At 46.0% G+C, this 19,030-nt stretch overlaps 1 protein-coding gene across 1 annotated transcript; it reads left to right on the top strand.

Moving 5' to 3' along the window:
* The first annotated feature begins 9,109 nt into the window (after nt 1–9,109).
* On the top strand, nt 9,110–15,047 carry LOC121048225. Its single transcript, XM_042287937.1, has 2 exons — nt 9,110–10,345; nt 14,877–15,047. Exons 1-2 carry the CDS (start codon nt 9,110–9,112, stop codon nt 15,045–15,047), a joined length of 1,407 nt encoding a protein of 468 aa, XP_042143871.1.
* The last annotated feature ends 3,983 nt before the right edge of the window (nt 15,048–19,030 follow it).

The raw sequence follows: 19,030 nt of genomic DNA on the forward strand, positions 1-19,030 counted from the left end.
CAGGGTAAAAAAGTTCTTGGAGCGCTTAAATTTGTGCAACGACTGAACTCGAGACAAACAAGCGCGGTGTGCGGGTTCAGCGTGCAGACATTGCCTTCTTTGCTTTAGCTCACTTCTCGTCATCAACTTTCTTTCGCGGCAGATTTCTCACGTACTGGGGTCCCTCTCGAAAGAAAGCTTATCGAGAAAAACCTAGGTAATCAAAACTTCGCCAAGCAGTCATTGAGTTAAGGAGGGATCTTTATAGCAGCGTATGATTTAAACAAGAGCAGGAATGTCGATGCGTTTCAGTTTAGAAAGCGCCATATCTGTAGCGACGTGGGGACGGACACATACGACGTCGCGCGATCACGGCGAAGGTGGTCGCGCGAGCGCTTCAGCTCACGAAGTAACTCTAGCCGCGCAAGTAAAGGGCTGTTTATACTCCGACGTTGAGCGCAGTGAACGCAGCGTAGCGCAGAACGCGCGCCGTTCATTGGCCGGCAACCAGAAACTCGATATCTGCGACCAATCCGTATCTGTGCGGGCTGCGCCACGCCCGTCGACGTTACGTTTGAGTATAAACGTACCTTAAAGGGATTGTCCGGTCAAATTTTGTATCCGAGAAAACAATCGAATATCATTGTTATTGCCTCGAGACGGATCGTACGCGCAATATCTGAATTTTATATGTCGCTCTGCGTGAGTAATTGAATTTATGCTGCTTTAATCGCATTCTAGCGTAAACGCTGTTTTTGTTGGCAACATTGAAGCTCTGACGTCATAAAACACAAAGCGAGCATTTTTGTCTGCCTCAGCGTGCTTCGTTTTTGTTGTTGTGCTCGACTTTTTTCGTAGTTGGGTGAGATTTTTGTTGCGCGGTTGGGTGCCACAACCACCGGGCAGCACATGCAAGCCAAGACATGACGTGTCACACTTTTCCGCGAGATGTGAAGTGTCGAGCGAAGTGGATCGTCGCCGTGCGTAGGGACTAGGTTCCTGTCAAGATCGAGATCCCGCTTATGCAGCAATCATCTCACAGAAGAGAGCAACGAGCTGAGCTCTAAGCGGACAGGAGGCTCGCTGAGGTATACGTGTGATGCTGTGCCAACGATATTAAACTACGTCCATCCACTCCTCACCCAAATCGGATCAATCAATTTGATTTGCAGCGATACCGAAACCAAACATCTGGAAACGATACCATAAAGGCCCGTACACACTCTTGCGACCGAGTACGACTGAGAGAGACGAGATCTCTTAAGGCCCGTTCACACTCTTGCGACCTCTTAAACGTGGGTTCCTTAAAACTTCTTAAACCAGAGAACACACTGGCGCCATCTATTGGGAAGCAGTGTAAACTCGGCGGTCCGGCATATTTTTTTTTATTTCTCGCGCATTATCCTTTCTTTCTTGGCTCGAAAAACTTTTGTCAATGTTATAGCCGAGCCTTTCTATGGGTATTACGCACATTTGACCTCGGAAATCCTGCAAAACCTTCGCTCTTGTGAAATGCAGTTCCAGGCTCACCGCATAGATGGCGCCACAATGCCAGTGTGTTCCCTCATTCTAAAAACATTTAAGAAGTTTTAAGAGATCTCGTCTCTCTCAGTCGTACTCGGTCGCAAGAGTGTGAACGGGCCTTTACTTCTTAAATGTTTCTAGAATGAGGGAACACACTGACGTTGTGGCGCCATCTATGCGGTGACCCGAGAACTGCATTTCACAAAAGCGAAGGTTTTGCGGGATTTCCGAGGTCAATAGTGCGTAATACCCATAGAAAGGCTCGTTTATAACATTGACAAAAGTTTTTCGAGCCAAAAAAGAAAGGATATTGCTCGAGAAATAAAAAAAAAATATGCCGGACCGCCGAGTTTACACTGCTTCCCAATAGATGGCGCCAGTGTGTTCTCTGGTTTAAGAAGTTTTAAGGAACCCACGTTTAAGAGGTCGCAAGCAGTCGCAAGAGTGTGAACGGGCCTTAAGCTGTATTTAGCACGCGTGCAGCCCGATTCTGTTTGACCCGCTTGTGAAAGTGGAGCGTGACTACGATTCACCAAGCTTCTCCAAGTCAAGTGACAACATGCATTTGAACGATTCGCCGTTTGTGTCCGACCCGCGGACATCACCTCTGAGGGAACGATCCGCAGCCTCATCACCGATCCAGTGGATCCGCTCACATGTGTACCCAGAGGCCGCTTCGTGTACTTAGGTGCCGCTTCAGAGGCGAAATCTGCATCCTCTGCTTTGCAAGCGCCCCTAGTTCGATCGGTGGCCGTCGCAGTTGTGTTTGCTCGAAACGGCATATACGTTTGCTCGAAGCTTGTGGCTGTCTGCGAGTAATTTGCTGCTAAAAGGCGTGACTTTTTTTTGCACATGCTTGGGAACTGCGTTAAAAGAACCGTATTTAAGTAGGGTAGCCTTGGCGACTATATAATTCGAAACAAAATACAAGACATCCATCGACCAACGCTTGTTATCCCGACCATCCGACAAACCTTTGCGTTTTGTGACGTCACGCAGCACCTACGGATGTCAGCCATTGACACTGGCGAAATTCGGGGTGCAGTTTCGTACATAGGCTCATGAAAGGTTTAATTAATAACGGGAGATCATATATCAAAATAAAAATGATGTTAGTCTACATGAAGGCTCCCTCGACGTAACGAGCGCAAGAACTTAAGTACTTCCGGTTTCGACCGGACAATCCCTTTAACTCTCGCCGCGCGGCATGTTTGGCACTCGGCACACTAACATCGGAGGGTGTGCACACGCACGCGTCTATCGCAAAAAATATTTAAAAAAAAAGAAAAAGAAAAGAAAAAAAAAAGACGCGGGATGAGATTTCCCAGACGACGAGAGCGCGAAACGCGAGACGACGGGAAAAATCATGCAAGACCGAATAGCAATTGATGTAGGGTACTTTGTGTCCGGCGGCGTCTTTTGTGCCACCAAGCTCACGCATGCTCACTTGCGGTTTTAAGTTTAGTTCCGTTTTTGAAAGGCGACCAAAATTGGTCCTTTGGCGCAGGCTTGGCGCAGATTAGCCATATTTTGGCGAAATGTAGCAGGATGTGGCAGGGTTAGCCCCTTGGCGCAGTTTGGCGCAATTGGCGCAGCAATCACATCACTGGGGCTATGTTGCCAGAGTGTATTGAAGCCCACTACCTTAAATTCAAAATGAATATTGATTCCAACGAAGTGAGAACAGAGACGCCGAATAGTGTAGGCCAGCAGCGCGTGCTGTACTCGAGCTACGTGAGTGGCTACACTCTTAAGTTTCTGGTTGCTATACCTCTAATGGGGCTATTTGTTTCCGTTCAATGGCGTACGGAGGCCGATGCTCCGACATCCATTTTACGGTGGACTCTAGGTTCTGAAACATTGTGCAGCCCGGGGACGTAATACTGGCTGACAAATGTTTTCCGGGTATCAGGGAAAGTCTGGCAGACACTGATGCGGTGCTCGTGATGCCGCCTTTTTTATCGGTGCATGCGCAGTTCAGTGAGCCAGAAGTGTGCGAGACACTACTTTGCCCAGGTCCGAATTCACGTTGAGCGAATGATACAGCGAATTAATATACTCGGGACAACGGTGCCCATTACTCTGATCCCCCCGATGGATGACGCTTCAACATGTGCTGTACGCTGGCAAATTTGCAACCTGCCATTATCAAGCCAAAGGAATAAATGGCAGCAAATGTAGGTACATTCAGACGCATGGCGAGGCTAGGTACAGAGCTCCAATTTCTCTCGTGGGGTTGGCTCTTCCTGGGTACCAGCGTAGGCTTCTTATCCGCAACCGAATTCTGCGCCAGAGATTGATTTAAGTGTTTCTGTATGATATGTGATGTCCTGCCGTAAAAGATGGCTAACACCTTTTTTACGAGATGCAAAGATGATTGATAGCAACGAGTGTATTTTCCATGCCCGTGTGGTTCTATTCTATAATGAAAGTGTCAAATCGGAGCACGTTTTATAAGTAGCATTGTTTATGCCAATGAGAATAAAACAACAGCAAATAAAAATAACACACTTTAGCAGAAAACTAAACATTCTGATTGCAAGATTATATTTTGTGTACTGGACTTTACATTTCAGCGTAGTTCTAAACCACCACTTCCTAAAAAGACCGGCAAGTATGCAAAAAAACACATGGAACGTTGTCGCGAGTCATATTGTCTGCAGTGAATTGAATGCAGTACTTTATTGTTCTGTCTTTTACATCACTTGTACTGACATGCTTAGAGCTGGTACTTTTGTGCAAGGACTAGCAGTACCAGCTGAAATAAAACCGTTCTAGAGAGGGAATCGCATTGCTCAAAAACTTGTCGTTCCTGGGAACGAACACAGTGGAATCGTGCTCACCGCATGTGTAGACATAAAAATAACATGATTGCAAGTCCAGCACAAACATCAACACATGCACTTGTGCATAGTACTTGTGCGGTGGCTTCAGGCACAACTCGTCATTAACGTAACTCCGGAGAGTTGTCCCAGCGCGCTAGCGCCACCCGCGGTGCGCAGGTGCGTCACGGCTGGATGTGTGCTTTATTGCCAAAAGCGTTGTAGGCGTTGGAACATATTTCATGTTTATTTATCAGTTCAAATATATCAGAATAAAAAATTATACCTGAAATACATATTTATGTTTACTGTAGTAACCAGGAAGGGCGAGTTACCGAGTTACTCCACTACTAGATTATAATGCGCGCCTCTTTCCCGAGATCCGAGTCACCCGGATTCCCATTTCCTCACTTTGTGTACATTCATGATTTTGTTTGTCATATTCGCTGTCCTGTTTCTATTGCCGCACCCGAGCTGATCATGTATATCGTCTGAGTCAAGTATGTCCTGGATGGCTTTAAGAAAACTGCTGAATTCTTCCATAAAGGACTTCCAACCCGAAAGTGTAAACGATTTCGATGCCGACCGAACTTACTACTGTTGGTGGCGTGGAGACGGCCGAACTCGTGCAGAAGTTTACGACGAGAAAATTATCACCACGACCGGTACTTTCAACTTCACTAATAAGCTATTTCACGAATGTATGGACTCTTGCAGTTTGCTTAAAATTTGTGTTCATTTCTGTGCCTCGGTCCACAAATACAAGCGAGCGAAGTGGTACAGAAACGACCAAGCGTGAAGAGAAGCATCGCGCGGCCTTAGTATCCACACACACAAATCAATTTCTTTCTGGTGGGTAACACGCATAAAGCTGTTACTGCAACACTGCTGGCCACAATCAACAAAAACTATGAATTCCAACCACACAAGTTTGCCCGGCACTTGGTGCGCATTGTTTTCACCGTGGAGGAGAGGCGAACAAAGTCTCTACATGAAAAGGCTTGCACACTGCTCGAAAAGACATCCCCGCGAAGCAATGCATCGACAAGGAAAAGAATGCCATCATCAGTAAGTCCAGAAACTTGTGTAGTTTATTTTGTTTCGTTCTTATACTTTGCTGATACCTAAAGCTCTTATACTTACGCTTTGAGTGACCCACTCTTTGTTGGCCGGTCAAAATAAATAAATAAATACTGTTAACTTTTTCTGCCCCAAATGGTCTAAAATTTGTCATTTATTTCTAAAAACAGTTATCTCCTTACTATTTTCCTAGTTCTCTAATTATATATTTTTAGTATAATGTAATCAATCATTTATTGATAATACCAGCTTTGCTGCATAAATATATTTTTAGTTACTTAGCCGCTGCTTTAATAAGTGTAATATATAGGTGTCATGTCACACTTAGAAAAAAGTTGTTGCAACCGGGCGATGAGGAAGAACAGAAGCGGCGGGAGCTCATGCATTTTGTAATTTTTATCAGTCTGAAAAACGAACAGTAAAGGAAAAGGTCGCACCGACCGATTTGTCTAGCGTAATTGCCTTCGTATTCCTTGGTTCCTCAACATATGGTGCCGAAACCCGGGAGTGTCCCGCTTCACAAGGGCCCAAGCTACACGCCGCAGGGAATTTCAATCCTGCAGCTGCAACGGAATTCAGCAGTTCCTTGGCGGGAGCAGACCACTGGGAAAAGAACAGCGACGGAACCTTGGCAGGCGACCGTACGGCCTCGTAAATACGAATAGTCAATGGAGAGGCTGAAGGCTAGGCGGTCGGCTCGGCGGGCACAGAACACTAGGATAATGAACGACGCCAATCGGATTCTCCAGGATCCCAGCCCCGACCTAGCAAGAGTGCGTTCGATCAAGGACAGACTCACTACCAGCAATGCAGAGCTCCGACTACTTGACGGTGAGATAGAGCCGCTAATTCCAATCCAAGAGCTGGAAAGTGAGTGCACCGCCACTGCAGAATACCAAGACGAAGCCGTCATGGCGATCAGCGAGTTCGAGACCAAGATTGAGTCCCTACAATCGCAGAGAATAATAGCTTCGGCGGCGAGCACCGGAAACCAAACCGGCATTCAAGACAACGCAGCGAGACGTGGACCAAAGCTTCCGAAGCTGGAGCTATCTACCTTCGATGGAGAGCAAAGCAACTGGCTCACATTCTGGGAGCAGTTTGGTGGAGCCATCCATACCAATGCAACTTTAACAACCACAGATAAGTTCCACTACCTTCGTCGGTGTCTAACGGGAGATGCTGCTGCGGCGATTGCCGGGCTACCAACAACAGAAATATGCTATGCCGAAGCGATCACCATCTTGCAACAGAGGTTTGGAGAGAAGAGGAGAATAGAGCGGCAGCATCTGAATGCCCTCAGAAATCTACCGCACGATGCTTCAGCTAATGACGTGAGAGGGTTGAGAAACCTGTATGACACCACACAACTCAACGTTCGGTGTCTAAACTCTTTGAATGTTCCCACGTCAAGTTTTTCAGCCGTGCTCTGTGACATTCTTGTCAGGGCGTTGCCTTACGAGGTTACAGTGGAGTATCACCGGCAAGTCAACAACACCGCTTTCACCAACGCAGCGGCTCAAGACCAAGGAGACGGATCGGCGGCTGGAACTTCAAGGTCAGCGGATACTACGTCGGAGTCAGTGACCGAATTGAATGGAATGCTTCGCTTCCTGCGTGTGGAAGTAGAAAGCCGAGAAAGAAGTAGCCTTGAGGATGCTCGAGGTAAACACGAGACAAAGGTAAAGTCGTTTGCATCAGCATCAGCTTTTCATAACGCAACAAATGCTACACATTCTCAGTGTTTTTTCTGCCATTCAAAGAAGCACACCACGCCATCTTTTGATTGCAGCAAACAGAGAGAGGAAAAATTGAGTATGTTATCAAAAGACTGCAGATGTTTCCGATGCACACTGAAAGGTCACCGAGCACGAGATTGCAGAAAAAACCTCAGTTGCGCAGTTTGCAGAGCCAGACATGCAACCACAATGTGCGATCCTGAGTTTGTTAGGCGGATGAAGGAACGTTCGCCCCAAGGTAACGATACGATTTGCGTGTCTGCATCCAGCGCGGGCGCGCGCTCAGAAAAGAAGTTTAGTGACGGCATATATCTCCAGACGTTCAAGGCATTTTTAGTGACCAACGCTGGCAGCTGCTATGTCAAGGGAATAATCGACGGTGGCAGTCAGCGCACATTTATAAAAGAAGAGGTAGCGCAACGCCTACCCTACCGAAAAATCCGGTATAACTTTTCACTATCCGGATTATGGAACCGGAAATTTGTTACTGGAAACCCGAAATCCAGATTGCAGACAAAGGAATAATTTCTGAAAACCTAAATTCCAGATAGAGTCCAGATAGAATCCAGATAGATTTCCGGTTCCATAATCCGGATAGCGAAAAGTTATACCGGATTTTTCGGTAGGGTAGGGCTGAAAGTCCTGCGGAGAACAAAGATAGCACTCAACACTTTCGCCAGTAATGCTTCGAAGGTTATAGAGCGCAGTCCCGTTGTGGAGGTAAAGCTCAAAAGTCAATTTGACAATACAGAAATAACCTTTGAAGCAATTTCCATCCCGGTCATTTGCCAGGACGTATCTACGCCAACAACGGACATCCCGTTTGTGCGATTTCTGCGAGAAAGCAGTAAGAATTTGGCAGACGACGTAATTTTCCCAGGTGTAAAAACAGTTCCTGAAAAAAGTCTGTTGATTGGATCCGACCAGTTGTGGAAGTTCTGCACAGGAGACGTGATCAGGTGCGCAGATGTGGACGGATTGGTAGCGATCAACACAAAGATGGGCTGGACGCTGCAAGGTCCTTCAAGACAGGTGGGAAGGCTCCAATGGGATTCAAGTCTGATGATATGTGTCCTACAAGCGAAGACAAAGGAAACCCAAGTGGAAGAGGCGCTACAGCCCTTCTGGGAGTTAGACAGAATGGGAGTTGCCGCCAGTGAGCTCGGAGACACTGATGCAGACACCATTACACACATTGAGCAAAACATCATTAAGAAAAACGGACTATACGAAGTGGCTCTGCCGTGGAAAGAAGACACTTTTGATATGCTGGCAAACAACTGGGAAGTTGCCATTTTACGTCTAGGGAGCTTGTTGAGAAGAATCTCACGAAAGGAGGGATTACTCAAGCGGTATGATCATGCAATGAGACAGTATTTGCGTGATGGGCATGCAGAAGTGATAAAGAGCAGAAAGGAAAGCGACAGCGCGCAGGTCATGTATTACATGCCGCATAAAGAAGTAATACGTGAAGATGCAACAACAACAAAGTTAAGGATCGTCTTCGACGCATCTTCTCATGCCAAAGGGTGCAGGTCGTTGAATGAGTGCCTAGGAACAGGACCCAACTTGAACCCCGAGCTTCTGCAGGTCCTGCTTCGGTTTAGATGGTACTCAGTTGCAATGACCACCGACATTAAGAAAGCGTTTTTACAAATTGCCATCCGTGAAGATGATCGTGATGCTTGTAGATTTCTTTGGTTTGCTGAGGAGCCAAGTTTCCCTTTCAACAAGGAAGAAATTCAAGAGTGGAGGATGACTCGGGTTCCTTTCGGATCCACGTCTAGTCCATTCATGCTCACAGCTACAATACAACATCACTTGAAGTTGGTCTGCGAAGACCCACAATTAGCAGAGAAACTCAGGACATCTTTCTACGTTGATGATCTACTGCTCGGAGCCGACGATATTGAGGATGCCGTGAGGCTCTACCACACTTCCAGGAACGTCATGAGACAGGCAGGAATGACACTCCGGAAATGGACTGCGAACAATGAGCAACTGCAGGAGCAGTTCAACAAGGAGGAGCCAACATTTCTGACCGAAGAAAAAAGCCTCTCACCTTCACCAACCTCCAAGGTACTTGGAATGATGTGGGATCACGAAGGGGACTGCTTTATTTACAAAGTTGAAGCTTTGCTTGAATTCCTCTCAGCAAATGTGGACACTAAACGGTTCATCCTCAAGGCAGCCTCAAGAGTATTCGATCCTCTTGGATTGATCGCGCCCTTCGTCCTAACAGCTAAGCTGCTATTTCAGAAGCTGTGGACATTGGGAATCAGCTGGGATGAAGAACTCCCCGCTGATTTGATCACTGAATGGCACGCTCGGACGGCGGACCTTGTTCAACTGCACTCGTTAAGTATACCAAGACATGTCAAGCGAGGCATCCAGGCAGGAGCCAACAAAGTACAGCTACACGTCTTCGTAGATGCAAGCACGAAAGCCTACGGATCTTGTGCGTACTTTAGAACAGCCGATGACCAAGGAGAAACAGCTACCATGTTAGTTGTTGCGAAGACAAGAGTGGCACCGATAAAACCTTTATCACTGCCTAGGTTGAAGCTGATGGGGCCGAATATTGGAGCCAGACTCCTACGATACATAAAACAGTCATATTATGACGTGGAACTTGATTACATTATGTGGACTGACTCAACGGTTGCCCTCAGTTGGGTGAGAGGAGTCCCTGAAAAATGGAAGCCATTTGTAAAAAACAGGGTGGCAGAGATACGCGTCATGACATCCCCGGACCACTGGAGGCACTGCCCCGGTCAAGAGAATCCGGCGGATCTCTTGACCAGAGGACTAGGCGTTCAGGAGCTTCGTGCTAACTCTCTTTGGTGGAAAGGGCCGAGTTGGCTGAGTCAAGAACCTTCAGAATGTCCTGAATCTTCAGTGTTCTTGGAAGACACGCCTCAACTCGAAGTAAAAGAAGAGACACATGTGCTGTTGGAGAAAGGCCAAGAAGTTCCATCATTGTTCGACACCGGAAGTTACGAGAATTACCAGAAGGTTCTGAGGATCACTGCCTGGGTCATCAGGTTCGCTAACAACGCACAGAAGAGAAATGACAAAATACGAGGTGGATTAATTGCGGCAGAGTTGGACAAAGCAGAGCAGTATTGGATCAGGCAGATACAAAACGAAAGGTTTCAGACGGATATTATGCTCCGCGAGAAAAATAAGACAGAGGTTAATGTAAGACTCGCAGAGTATCATCCTCTCTTTGGCGAAAACAAAATCCTGCGGGTCGGAGGACGACTGCAGAGGTTGACGGAAAGTCTCGATGTGAAACATCCAGTCCTGTTACCGAACGACCATGACTTTGTCAAGCTAATTGTGATGCACGCTCATTGTAAGGTTATGCACGGGGAAGTAACAAGCACAATGTGTTACCTACGAGAGAGGTACTGGATAATACGTGCTAGGCAGCTGACCAAGAAGGTAATAAAAAGTTGCCTCGTATGTTCACGGTTGAATGCGAGGCCAACTGCTGTTGAGCAAGCTCCGCTACCGACAGATCGAATCAAGAAGGCAAAGCCGTTCGAGGTAACCGGAGTCGACTTCGCAGGGCCGCTGTACGCAAAAAGAAACGACGGTAGCTGCAGCAAAGCGTACATCGTACTTTTCACATGCGCCTCCACGCGAGCAGTTCACCTCGAGCTCTCAACGGGCCTCACTGCTGAAGCTTTCTTGCTTGCATTCCGGCGTTTTATAGCAAGAAGAGGCATACCACTGGACATATATTCTGATAATGCACTAGCCTTCAAGAGAGCATCAAAAGACATCCAGAAGGCATTGGGTGCACTGGAGCAAGAAGTTTTCAAATCATACATTGCAGAACACAGAATCAACTGGAAGTTCATTGTGGAGGCCGCTCCATGGTGGGGCGGGTGGTGGGAGAGGCTCGTTCGATCTGTCAAGGCAGCACTTAAGAAAGTGTTGGGCAGAAGCAGCCTATGCTTCGAAGCACTGACGACTGTCCTTGCTGAGGTGGAAGCAATGGTAAACTTAAGACCACTGACATATCTCTACTCGGGAGTAGGAGACCCCTCAGTCATCACGCCAGCACATTTCTTAATAGGGCAAAGTTTGACAGTTCTACCAGAAACAAGCTTGTCTAACGACCGCCCAGGATGCGTGACACAGAAGGAAACAGCTCGCCAGTTCCAGTATCGAAAAATAATCATGGAACATTTTTGGAAACGCTGGCGGTCTGAGTACCTGTTGGAGTTGCGGTCAGCTCATCAATATCTCGTCACCAATACTTGCTCCCTGAAAGTGGACGACGTAGTCATAGTGGAAAATAACCGAGCATCCAAGCTGTTCTGGGAACTGGGGAGAATCGTAGAGACGTACCCCGGAACTGACGGAATTGTTCGTGCCTGTCTCGTGAAACAGCAAAACGGTACGCTCATAAAGAGACCCGCGCAGAAACTTTATTTGCTGGAAATTCGTCCAAGTCAACTTCAGGCTCGGGGAGGATGTTGCAACCGGGCGATGAGGAAGAAGAGAAGCGGCGGGAGCTCATGCATTTTGTAATTTTTATCAGTCTGAAAAACGAACAGTAAAGGAAAAGGTCGCACCGACCGATTTGTCTAGCGTAATTGCCTTCGTATTCCTTGGTTCCTCAACAAAAGTATTGATTCTGGCTGATTGTAGCAAAAACGTTTTCCTTCCCCAGCCTACGTCTGCAGCCATTGCAAGGTGGATGACGCGAAGTAAAAAAAAAACAACAACATGCTGTCAAAGGACTCGAAAGAATAGACTTGTAGTATTGGAACTAATAAACTTGAGTGAAATCCAATGGCACGATTTCAATCATCAGGAATAGTTATAAGTACACAAATGACGTATCACAACCATCTCAAATTTTTTTTAAATTATACAATGTGATCAAAAGGCAGCAGAAGAGGGTTAATGAATGGCATAATGTCAAAGGCAAACGTGCAATATGAATAGCCTCGAGTAACCAAGAAACGTGGTACAATATTCACTAAAGTAAATTGAAAAGCTAATGAAAAATAGTTGCCATCTCATATCTTCCGTGTCACTTTTCCATTGAGCCAAGAAAACATCTGATGGTACAGTGCTCAACGAAACGAAATGGGCCAGCGGAACGCGTGGCCTCCAGAACTTGCTGCGCCATCTACCGATAAAAGACGGGCTGCCTGGTGACGCGAGTCGGAGGTGTGCAAAGCTGATACGAGCGCTCATCGGCTGTTCCCACGCTGTGCACAACTCTCGATGGGTAATCTTTGCAGAGTGATAGCCTTTTTTTATTATTTAATCGCCGCGTGGTTTTATCGCGATCTGTTTGACGCCCTGTGCATACTTTTATCTTGTCTCAAATATGAAAGAAAAGGAACAAAAGGGCAATATTTTTTTCTTTTAATAAAAAGCACAGTGCCATTTCACTTCACATTTATTTTTCTATAAATTGTCGGTTCACTGCCATCAGTATCCATTCGTGAAGATGCCGTCGCGAGTGCCAATTCACGAACGCTGGCGAATTGTGGCCCTATGCCGCGCGGGAATGCCCCAACGAGAAGTCGCCCGGATGACAGGAAGGACCCGAACCGCAGTGGCCCGAATTTTCACGGCGTTTCGAGACGACAACGGCCGCATCCATGACGCTCCTCACGACGTCCGCCCAAGGTCCACTACCGATGAGGAAGATCGATGGATCGTCGCGGCTGCAGTCGACCAGCCTTTTATTACGGCCCGTGACATTCGAGGCGAACTTGGTCTGAATGTCAGTGACCAACTTGTGCGACGCCGTCTTGCAGAAGCGGGTATTAGGAGCTATGCTGCGTGCAAGAAGCCAATTTTAACTCCTCGACAAAAAGATATCCGCCTGCGGTTTGCCATGGAAAAGACATCATGGACGATTCAAGACTGGAAAACCGTTGTTTTCAGCGACGAGTCCTCTTTCTCAACTGACTGGCACCAAGGAAAACAAGTTTGGAGACCGCGAGGTGCACGGTATGTTACTTTTGAGCAACACGACAATTTTTAACAAGCCGGATCTTATAATTTGTGATTTTGATGTTTCAGGTATGATGCCCCTTACTTGCAACGTGTGGGCAGGAGTGGGCGACAAACCGTTAACGTCTGGGGGGCATTGTCAGCGGAAGGACTTGGTCCACTTGTAAGAATCCAGAGGCTTAACTCCGAAACGTATTGCGACGTCATTGAGCACGAGCTCATTCCTTACGTTCTTGAGGGACCTTTCCCTGACGGATGCTTTTTTTTTTTCAACATGACCTTTGTCCTGTTCATCAGTCAAATCGTGTGCGTGACCTTCTAGAGGAACGCGGAGTGGCGGTTATGCCATGGCCCCCAAAAGGGGCTGACATGAACCCCATCGAGAACATCTGGGGAAACATGAAGATCCAGCTATCGCGGCGAGGACTTCACTCCGTCACGACTGACCAGCTATGGGATGCTGTGAAGGAAGAATGGGACAGGCTGCGGCAATGTCCAGAGTTGGTGGTGAATCTTTATGAATCCCTTCCGCGTCGCATGAATGCTATTTGTGAAGCCAATGGAGAGTTCTGCAAATATTAGAGTAAGGTGCTGATAATAAAACAAGCACGTTACTTATATTATTTTTTTTCTGGTAGGCGCAGCATTGTGTAACATGTCAAATAAACTATGTTGACACAGCACACGCTTTTTAATGACTGTCAGACGCTCGCTAAAATTGAATAAAACCACGAAAAAATAAAACTCTGCATTAATATATTATAGCTGCAAAAGGCCGGACGCGCTGGCTCATCAATCTTTTATGGAATAAAAAATGAAGCTTTATCTTTTCTTTTTTATATATTTGAAGCAAGATAAACTCATGCACATCATCACGACAGTGTCTCTGAGGAAAAATAAACGTGGTCACTCCGCAAAATCATGGCCTGCGCAGATTATCGGGGGTTGCGCGCCTGTGTGCGAACAGCCGCTGAGCGCTCGTATCAGTTTTGCGCATGCGCGACTCGCGTCACCAGGCAACCCGTCTTTTATCGGTAGATGGCGCAGCAAGTTCTGGAGGCCACGCGTTCCGCTGGCCCATTTCGTTTCGTTGAGCACTGTACTTTTCTTTTGAAATGCTGTAAAAAAAGTCAACAGGGAATATTGAATGTCAACAGCTTTTCAACAAAAAGCATCACAGAATGTCTGTTGAGTTTCAATTAATAAGTGGGCCAATATTCAATAAAAAGCCAACCGACTTTTTACGCTTTTCTTTTGAAAAGCTGTTGACATTTAATATTCAACCGTGACTTTTCAAGAGATTTTCAATAGAAAAGCATCACAGAAAGTCTGCTGACTTTCAATAAAAAAGTGGGTCAATTTTCAATAGGATGTCAACAGACTTTCTCTGATGCTTTTCTGTAGAGAAGCTGTTGACATTTAATAGCAAGAGACAAGCTGTTGACATTCTATATCCTCTATTGACTTTTTCGGAAACTTTTCTATAGAAAGGTATAACAATTTTTGTAAAGGGGAGAGAGTAAACATTGCGTGCCCAGTATGAGAGTCACGTCAACATAATTCTTGTTGACACCAGAGTTGTTTTTAGTGTTTCAGCTCTTCAAGGCTAAACTTCACAGCTCGAAGAAAGACATTGGAAGCCAAGCTGATACCCTACAGCTTGAGAAAGAACAAGTGCTCGGGATTGTACGGGTTAAAAACAAACCGGCCCTTGTATCACTAACCTGTGTGCCATTTTAAGTTATTCTACAACATTTGCGACCTGTATGTGGAGTCTCGCATGTCGAACAAGAGGAAGGACTTCAGCATCAGTAACGCGGACGCAGTATTGCTAACGATGATGAAGCTCTATCACAATCTGAAATTTTCCCTTTTTGGTGTACTGTCTGGTGTCCAGGATGACAGCTTTTAAGATATTCAGAGCGTCAGTACCAGTCCTGGTAGCAGTGCTCAGGCACGCCGTTTTCTTGCCCGAAAAATAGGCTTTGCTCCAGTCCCTGACCAACTACTTTAAAAGGGCAACTCCCCCAAAACATAGATTCTATAAAAGGGGCCGATATCGCTTTAGGAGATCAAAATAAGGTCATACCCAAAATATCACGTGGAACCAACGTCGCATTCCCGATTAAAACCAATATTAAAAATGTTGTACCAGCCGAGTTAGCAGCCCGACAGCGGGTGAGCAACGCTGGCAGCAGGTCAGCTAGTGAAGCATCGCAGGGCAATGATGTAGGTTTCGTCCTACGCTCTCGTAGAAACGCCGCAGACGCTTAGTTTCCTGTGGCACTCTGCGGTTCTGCTTACGGCGAGAGGTGCTTACAGCGAGTCGAGAACTGAGCTAGTTGGTCGTTGTGAAAAAGAAAAAACACAGCGCCGGAGACACCTTGCCTCTCAACCAAAAATAGAAAAATGAAAGCATGGACTAAAACAGCCTGAACTTAAGAAAAAACATAGAAATAAAACAGGAGATGAGATGAGACGGCTGACTATCAACGAGCTCTAGTGAAAACTTCTTCCTCAAGTTGTTTTTATCCAAGTATGTACCAACCGCGTGATGATGATTGGGGTTCAATGGCGCAAGAGCGACTGTGGCCATATTGCGCCAAGAAAGTTAACTTAAAAAGCCTAGCATGCAGTTACATCTAAACTTACTTATCTACCTATATCAGGTGCAAAAAGCAAATTGCATGTAGGAAACTTAAAACGCGAGCAAATGGTACCAAAGGTCTATCACCAAGCAAAAAATAAGGATGAAATGGAAGGTGGTTTCTGAAAAGTTAAGGAAACTATCTTCGGCGTTGATGATCAAGAAATCTACAATTCCAAAGGATATGAAGGGCAGTTAACACTTTCTCACACTTTTCACAGAGCTTGACATCTTCACCGTAGAGCAAGTGCAGGTGTGTCAATCGAGAATGACCAATTCTCAAGCGGCACAAAAGGACTTCCGAACGGCGGTCCTTATGGGAGGAACTCTCCCTTACTTCTAAGTTGGGCTTAATAATGTGGAGTTAGTTATCGATCTGTGTGTCCCAATCCAGCTGCCATAACTTAATAATTGACTTGTTTAAAGGGTAACTCCGGTCCATACTTTCCATTTTGGGATTATGACTGTTTTTAGTCCAGTCAGCGTCCCTTAATTACAAGGTGTAATTTTTTTCATGTTACTGTGGGTAGTTTTAAAGATATTGAAACCTCAAAGTTTTGTTTGAGGCGAGGCCAACAAAACCGAAACTAGCCGCTCGAGGCTCCGGCAACACTGGAAGTCAGCCACTATGTGAATGTGACGTCAGGATCGTTCTCGTTCAACGAGTACGCAGGCCGAGCGGCACCTACCCCTGTTGCGCTGGCCGTCTAAAGATAGGAGGTAAGCTGATTTTGTTTTAATCCTGTATAGTGTAGTTATCCAGCATATGTAGCAAGAGTTAGTGCGTACACCCAAAGGCTATCGACTGGAAAACGAGTGAACTCGTTCGGTGCCGTACTCGCCGGCTGTCGCCGTGTGTGCGGTCTTCCGTACTCGTCGCTAGGCCTAAATTGTCATCGGGGTTGATTGATTGATTGATTGAGTTTTATTGGCGCAAAAGCATCTAAGGCTATAGAGCGCCAAAGTCCGTGACTATTTCATAAATGGTTTCTAGAGAGGAAAGAGGGCTCTAGTGGCCAGTGATAGAATAAAAGGATGTGCATGAATCTGTATATAAATAATGTGGATGAAAAATTTAAAATTGCAAAGCAAGTTTAAAGTCGATGTAAAAGTCCAGTGCTTTCTAGGAATTTAAAAACATTTGTATGATTTATAAAAGGTTCATCTCCAAGCAAAAGAGCAAGGTGTAAAGGCATCTGTGCTGAATAAAACTGGGCAAAGTAGAATTGGCGGTATCTGTGATATGCGGGGCACTCAAGAAGGATATGAACTACTGTTAATGGTTTTGAGCAGTGTTCGCATGCAGGTGGATCCTCTCGACGAAGCAGATACCCATGTGTTAGATGTGTGTGGCCAATTCTTAGCCGACAAAGGATTACCTCGAAAAAACGGTCCCTATGACGGGCACTCGCCCACTCCTGTAGCATCGGCTTCACAACATGAAGTTTGTTGTTGGTTTCGCGGGACCATTCCTCTTGCCTTTTACACTTGATACTTTTCTTTACAGTCGCTTTGTAGTCTTGGTAGGGTATGTCGTCAAGATCGACCTTCCTTGTAGCACATGTGGAAGCGGCATGATCAGCAGCTTCATTGCCGGGAATACCCGCGTGACTAGGCACCCAGCAAAAGACTATCTGCAATTTGTTGTCCCTAGCCGCAGCAACCACTTTATGTTGTAGCTGAGTTATTATAGGGTTTTTCGCTATCTCAAGGGATCTGAGTGCTCTCAGAGCACTTAGTGAATCAGTGTAAACTACAGAGTATGTATGCCTATTTTTGATAATATAGTCTGTGGCCAATAGTAAACCGTATAACTCGGCAGTCAAGATAGTTGCACTGGAATTAATCCTCCGCACACATTTAAGTGATGGTCCAATCACGGAACATCCGACACAGGAATCGGTTTTTGTGCCGTCAGTATAAAAGCTGGTGTAGTCTTTATATGTATTTTGTAGCTCAAAGAATTCCTGTTTCAAAACTTCTGGTGGGGTATTTTTCTTAGTGTACTCAGTAAGTGACAAGTCTCTGATGAGCAGACCATGTTCCCATGGTGCCACTGTTCCCAAAAGCTGAGCAACAGGTGGGTTTGTCTGAAGGTTAGCTGATGCGGCCGCAGTCTTGTTCCGCAAAGAAAAGGGAGGCTTAACAGCGGGCTTGCTTTGGAAGGTTCGTTCAAAACGTGTTCCCTCGACTAGTTCCCGACACGGATGTTGTACTACCGACCGTATCCTAAGCGAATACATTAGACCTAGGACATCTCGCCTTTTCTCTAGAGACATTTCATTAGCTTCGGCATAGAGGCTCAGCACAGGGGATGTACGAAATGCACCAGTGGCAAGTCTGATCCCTGCATGATGGATTGGATCCAACATTTTCAGTGTTGATGCACTCGCTGATCCATACACCAAACATCCATAATCTAGGCGTGACCGCACAATCGACCTATAGATTCTTAGAAGGCACAGTCGATCGGAGCCCAAGTCATGTGGGAGAGAACTCTTAAATTATTAAGGGATTTATGGCATTTTTGTTTTAGAGTTTTGATATGCTGGCTGAAAGAGAGCTTGGAGTCGAATATAAGCCCTAGAAACTTATACTCAGTTTTTATCTGAACTGGTGCACTGTATATGGTCAACGAAGGCGTCGGCATCACACCAAGTTTTCGTGAAAAACAAACACAAGCAGTCTTCTCCGTGGAGAACTTAAATCCGTTATTGTCAGCCCACCTTGTCACATTATTAATAGTCAGTTGAACACGCCGTTCACAGATTGCAAGGTTACATGAGGAAACAGCGATCTGGAGGTCATCTACATATAGCGAATAGTGGACCGATGGTGGTATGACACGCGCGATAGAATTGATTTTTATAGCAAACAGAGTAGCACTTAGGACACCGCCCTGTGGAATACCGTTTTCCTGTACGAACCATCGTGAGTGTACAGACCCCAGCCTTACTCGGAAGGTGCGTCTACCTAAATAGCTTTCAATGGCAAAGAACATGCGGCCCTGGATACCAATGTCAATCAAGTCCCTCAAAATTCCATGCCGCCAGGCAGTATCGCATGCTTTCTCGAGATCGAAGAACACAGAGAGGCAGTACTGTCTATTGACAAAGGCCTCTCGAACAGTTGTCTCCAATCGAACCAACTGATCCTGTGTTGAGCGGAATGAGCGGAAACCGCACTGGTATTTATCCAGGATGCAATGTTTTTCCAAGTGCTGCATCAGTCGTCTATTAATCATTTTT

The sequence above is a fragment of the Ixodes scapularis genome, unplaced genomic scaffold, assembly GCF_016920785.2.
Source record: "Ixodes scapularis isolate PalLabHiFi unplaced genomic scaffold, ASM1692078v2 ptg000597l_1___fragment_1__unscaffolded, whole genome shotgun sequence".
NCBI lineage: Eukaryota > Metazoa > Arthropoda > Arachnida > Ixodida > Ixodidae > Ixodes > Ixodes scapularis.

Excerpts from the sequence above, each read along its gene's own strand:
- LOC121048225 (XM_042287937.1), top strand. The coding sequence starts at position 9,110 with ATGACACTCCGGAAATGGACTGCGAACAATGAGCAACTGCAGGAGCAG. Across the intron at positions 10,346-14,876 it reads AAAATAAGACAGAGGTTAAT|TTATTCTACAACATTTGCGA; the intron begins GTAAGACTCGCA and ends TGCCATTTTAAG.